Source organism: Gracilinanus agilis, unplaced genomic scaffold (assembly GCF_016433145.1).
Source record: "Gracilinanus agilis isolate LMUSP501 unplaced genomic scaffold, AgileGrace unplaced_scaffold31159, whole genome shotgun sequence".
Taxonomy (NCBI): Eukaryota; Metazoa; Chordata; class Mammalia; order Didelphimorphia; family Didelphidae; genus Gracilinanus; species Gracilinanus agilis.
In genome coordinates this window covers 1-5,652 of record NW_025363756.1, presented here as the reverse complement: position 1 = coordinate 5,652, position 5,652 = coordinate 1, and the positions used below count along the sequence as shown (strand labels likewise).

The 5,652-nt window shown below is 56.0% G+C and overlaps 1 protein-coding gene across 1 annotated transcript; it reads left to right on the top strand.

Moving 5' to 3' along the window:
- Positions 1–3,397: 3,397 nt before the first annotated feature.
- LZTS3 (leucine zipper tumor suppressor family member 3) lies at positions 3,398–5,649 on the top strand (the record flags this gene model as incomplete). Its single annotated transcript, XM_044683680.1, has 3 exons — positions 3,398–3,937; positions 4,152–5,066; positions 5,383–5,649. Coding segments are annotated over exons 1-3 (1,653 nt in total), but the record flags the coding sequence as incomplete, so codon positions are not given.
- Between the last annotated feature and the right edge of the window lie 3 nt (positions 5,650–5,652).

Below are 5,652 nucleotides of genomic sequence, written 5' to 3'. Positions count from 1 at the left end.
CTTCTCTTCTCTTCTCTTCTCTTCTCTTCTCTTCTCTTCTCTTCTCTGAGCTCCAGACCCCATTTCCAGTTCTACATGATCTCCCCATGTAGAATTCTCATACCCAGAATGTCCAAAACCACCTCCCCCCTAAATCTTTATTCTGTTGGCCAGCTCAAGTGAACAAGTATTAAAGGCCTACTATGTGCCATGCACTGGACCTGCTGAAAAAGACAAGAGAGTTCAAGGAGCTCCCATTCTAATGGGGAAAGAGATGCAATCCTCTAATATGAATAAGTAGATACTAGAGAAATCGTAGATAATCCAGAGAGAAGCCCCCCAGCATGGAAGACACTTGGGAAGGGTTTCAGGCAGAAGGTAGGATGTTAGCTGGGACTTAAAGGAGGCCAAGAGGCGGAGGTGAGGATGAAGAGAGGTCCAGGCACCACTTCTCAACAGTTTCCTGTTCACAATTTGGGGTTATCTCTGACTTGACTTCCTCAGACTCTCCTACCCAGTGGGTTCCTCGGTCCTATTACCTCTACCTCCCCAGCATCTCCCAGCCCCTCCATGTCACACTGGACTTCCAAATCCAGGCCTCCATTTTGCCCTGCTGGGCCCCCCCCCCCCTTCCTTGGTTCCCAAGGCCATGATGGTGAGAAGTCATCACAGAGTGAGACCGGACAGAGATGAAGAGGCCATCAACTCCCAGATGAAAAAACCCACCTGCTACATAGGTTAAACGACTTATCAAGCTAAGAAGTGGGAGAATTTAAGGGAATTTCAGGCAGGATTTAAATCCAGGACTTCCTTCCTCTAAGCCCAGCTCTCAATCCATATAACACGGTGTGTCTTCAGGGCACAACCTGACAGATCTCACCAAACTGGGAAGGTTTTAGCCATGATGAGTCTGGCTCCTTGGTATATTGGCCCAGCAATGCAGCCAGACCGAGGCCATCATGTGCTCATTCCCCTGTCATTGAAGCATTGACATAAGGCCCCAATTGGTCATGTCATCCCTCTGGCCAAAAATCTTCTTTGGTCTTCCTAAATTCCTACTGAGGAAAGAGCAGCTGAGTGGCTCAGTGGATAGAGCATCGGTCCTGGAAAGGGGAGGCCCTGGGTTTAAATCTGACCTCAGACACTTCCTAGCTGTGTGATCCTGGACAAGTCACTTAACCCCCCACTGCCTAGCCCTTACTCTCTTCTGTCTTAGAGTTTTTCCTAAGACAAAAAGTAAGGGTTTTAAAAAAAATACCTAGTGAGGAAATTCAGGTGCCTCTGTCTAGTCATCAGAGCCTTCCACAAGTTGGGATCAAACTACCTTTCTTTTTTCTTTATTCTCCTGAGACCTAACCCCATTGCAGCCTTCCTTGGCCACCTCGCATCTTCCCTGTGATCCAGCTGGCCTGGACTCTTCCTGCCCCATGATAGAACTCTAGAATCCCTTCCCTCCAGTCCTCCCTGTACATCTAACAGGAAGCCTTCCCTGTTATTTCCTCACCCTAATCAATAAATGTAAATAAACAAAGGGCCCTTCTTTGGGGCCCTTCCAGTTTTTTTGTTTTTGTGGGTGTGTGGGAGGAGGAGGGAGGGGTTCCTGGGATGCCCATTCTATATAATAGAAAGACTTGTACTTGAACCCTGGCTCTGCTCTAAAACCTGTGTGACCAAATCACATAATCTCATTGAATATCTCAATTTCTTTATCTGTAGAATGGAGGTGATAAAAATTACTGCACCCATTTTTTTTTTAACCTTTGCCTTCTGTCTTAGAATCAATATGGTGTATTGTTTCCAAGGCAGAAGAGCAGTAAGGGCTAGGCAACTAGGGTTAAGTGACTTGCCCAGGGTCACACAGCCAGGAAGTGTCTGAAGCCAGTTTTGAACTCACAGCCTCTATCCACTGAGCCATCTAGTCCTGCAGTACTTATCTAAAAGATTGTTGGGAATAAAGTTCTTTGGAGGGAAAAAAATGACAAAATACTATAGAAATATGTTGTTTATTATTATTTAAACCATTACCTTCCATTTTAGAATCAATACTGTGTATTGGTTCCAAGGTAGTAGAGCAGTAAATGCTAGGGAATGGGGGTGAAGTGACTTGCTCAGGGCTGCACAGCTAGGAAGTGTCTGAGGCCAGATTTGAACTCAGGTCATCTACTGAGCCACCCAGCTGCTCCCATATTTTATTATTATTGTTCTAAGGCGCCTGTCTTTAATTTCTGGGACATCAACCCTTCTTCCAAACTGATGCTGAGGATTATTTCCTAACTAAGATCTTAGTCCTTTGCCTTTTACTAGTTCTATTATTTCCTAATATCTAAACCCTAGTTCAAATCCTCCACCCCCTGCCCTTCCTTGGCCCCAGAGCCCTGCCCTAGCCCTTCCCTCCTGACTTCCCCTCTTTGTGTGCCCCTCCATCTCCATCCTGCCAGCTACTCCTTTTCTGCTCTGCCCTCCCCCCATCTCCACGTACTCCAGACCCAAAGAAAGAGGGTGGATTTCAGAGTTTATTCACCAGGGAAAGAGGTCACGCTGAAAACTGCAGAATAGGATTACAGGAAATTAGAGATACCTATAAAAAAAAATAAAAATAACTGCTGCCCTCGTTTCTGTTGCATTGGAAGATTTACAAAACCCACAGCAATCTTTTTAAGGAGGTTGCCTGTTATCCCCGTTTGACAGATGAGGAAACTGAGGCTCAGAGATGAACTGCCTCCCACCCAGGTGTCTGAACCCCAACTCATGCTTTTCCTAGGAGCTCCTAAGGGCCGCTGTAGCTCAAGAGGCCCAGGGCTCCTCACCCTCATGATTCTTTCTCCCTCCTGCTGGCTACTTTGGCACCCAGGTCCCCCTCGGTGTCCAGGATGCCCCCATTCTTGGCAGCTGCCCATAGTGGGCAATTATGAGAGCCCCTAGCAGGGAGGGATTTGGAGCTGGAAGGACCCTGGCCATTTTACAGATTAGGACACTGAGGCCCAAAGAAGGCAGGGACTCACTCCCGGTCAGCCAGGTAGCAAGAACAGCTGTCCTTCAGTGCCAGGGCTTCTGATTCTAGGTGGGTGAGGGACCCTGGCCAGAGATCCGGCTCAGCTCCCAGATTCACAAAAGAGGGTCCTTGTCACCCACCCACACACACACACACACACACACACACACAACTGTGACTGGCTCTGCCCCTCCCGGATAGCTCGGAGCTCTCTGAGGGCAGGAGCTGCTCTTTCTGAGTGGGCCCCCTCCAGAGCCCGCACCAGGCTCTCTACAGCCGGCAGGGATGGAGCCTGGGGAGGAAGGGCAGGTGGGAGAACTTCCAAAGGACAGGCTCAGCCCCAGCACCTGTGGCTCCGAAGAGGAGCTTCCCGGTGGGTGGGCAGGAAGAGATGTTAGTTGAATGAATGAATGAGGGAAGGGACCCCTCTGGGGCTTGGGGCTGTGGAGGCCGGCTGACCCGCCCCCTTGTCTGCAGTGCGCCGCTCACCCAGCCATGGCGAAGCTGGAGACCCTGTCCGTGTGCGCTGACCCTGGCCGCGACCCCCTCCTGGCCTTTGCCCCTCGGCCCCCCGAGCCCCGCCCCGCAGCCCCTCGCCTCGTGGCCATGGGCAGTGTGGGCAGCGGTGTGGCCCACGCCCAGGAATTCGCCATGAAGAGCGTGGGGACTCGGACGGGCGGGGGCTCGGGTGGGGGGGGCCGAGGGGGCTACCCCGGGCCAAGGGGTGGCGGGCCAGGTTCTGGCAGCGGGGACCTCCCGGCCAGATACCCATCGGAGGACAAAGCCCTGGCCAACTCCCTGTACCTCAACGGGGAGCTGCGGGCTGGGGCCGGCAGTGGTGTCAGCGGAGACCGGACGGACGTCTGCGGCAACATGGTCAACAGCAGCGGTGAAAAGGCCCCGCCCCAGTACCGCGAACCGGGCCATCCCCCGAAGATTCTGCCCACCTCTGGCAAACTGGACCAGGTCAGCCCCCTGCGTGGCCTGCGCCCCCTTTAGGCAGCTCTCGCCCTACCCCCGACGTGTACCCGGACGAAGGACTCTCCCACAGAGCAGTGGAGCCCCCTTGTGCATGCGCCACAGAGCCACCTCCCAGCTCCTTAATTGCCTTAGGTGCACCTGCGGGGGGGGGGGTGAGGGGGGACGGGGGCTCACCCTGACCTTCTGTCTCCTTTTCCAGTGCACAGAGCCTCTGGTGAGACCGTCAGCATTCAAGCCCGTCGTGCCCAAGAACTTCCACTCAATGCAAAACCTGTGCCCGCCCCAAAGCAACGGGGCATCGGATGGGCGAAAAGGCCCTGGGGGCCTGAAGGGTGGCGGGCTGGACAAGGCACGGACTATGACCCCAGCAGGCAGCAGCAGCGGGGGCGGGGGAAGCGGCGGTGGGGGGGGAGGACTCTCAGACTCCGGCCGAAACTCACTGACCAGTCTGCCTACGTACAGCTCGGGCTACAGCCAGCACCTGGCACCCCTCAGTGCCTCCACCAGCCACATCAACCGAATTGGCACAGCCGGCTATGGGGGTGGGGGTGGGCCCAACAGCGGGGGACCTGGCTACCATGACCTTTCCTCCTCAGACAGTGGGAGGGCTTCCAGCAAGAGCACGCCCTCCTTCGGCAGGCTGAACCCCTTGGGGTCCGGGGAGGGTGGGAGCAGCAGCGGCGTGGGGGTGGGAGGGGGTGGCGGGGGCCTGGTCTCCTTCCCGGCCTCTCCCCCTTCGCCGGATGCAGTGATCCAGGAGCTGGAGGAGCGCCTGTGGGAGAAGGAGCAGGAGGTGGCAGGGCTTCGGAGGAGCCTGGAGCAGAGTGAGGCCGCCATTGCCCAGGTGTTTGAGGAGAGGCAGAAGGTGTGGGAGCGGGAGATGGAGGAGCTGCGGCAAAACTGCGCCGGGAAGCTGCAGCAGGTGACCCGGCGCGCCCAGCGTGCACAACAGGGCCTGCAAATGCAGGTGCTGAGACTCCAGCAGGACAAGAAGCAGCTTCAGGAAGATGCCGCCAGGCTTGCCAGGCAGCGAGATGAACTCCAGGAAAAAGTGGCCGCCTGCCAGAAGGAGCAGGCCGACTTCCTGCCCCGTATGGAGGAGACCAAGTGGGAGGTGAGGGAGCAGCCTGGGGTTGAGGGATAAACTAGGCTTGTAGATAAAAAAAAACAAACCCACAAGCCTGGCGGGTGACACTCCCGGCACCAGCGCCAGCTGCTCACTAGAGGGGGCCAGAGAGACAGGACCGAGATTGTGTGTGCGCGGGAATGCACGCATGCATGCATGTATGTATGTATGCTCACGCCCGTGTGCTGCTGGGCTGCCGGCTGGGAGGTCTGGGGCTGAGGTTGGAGGTGGGGGAGGGTCCTGCGTTGGCAAATCTGGGGCCCGTGCTGGGCATGATGTAGGGGCCACCCTCACTCGCCCCCAGGTTTGCCAGAAGGCTGGGGAGATCTCACTCCTGAAACAACAACTGAAGGAGTCCCAGGCGGACGTGAGCCAGAAGCTGAGCGAGATCGTGGGGCTGCGCTCGCAGCTGCGGGAGGGCCGGGCCTCCTTGCGCCAGAAGGAGGAGCAGCTGCTGACCCTGCGGGACTCGCTGGGCGCCAAGCAGCCCAGCCTGGAGCTGCAGTTGCGGGAGGGCGAGGCGGAGCTGGGCCCGGGGCTGCGCCTGCGGGACCGCCTGGGCCCCAGCGAGCCT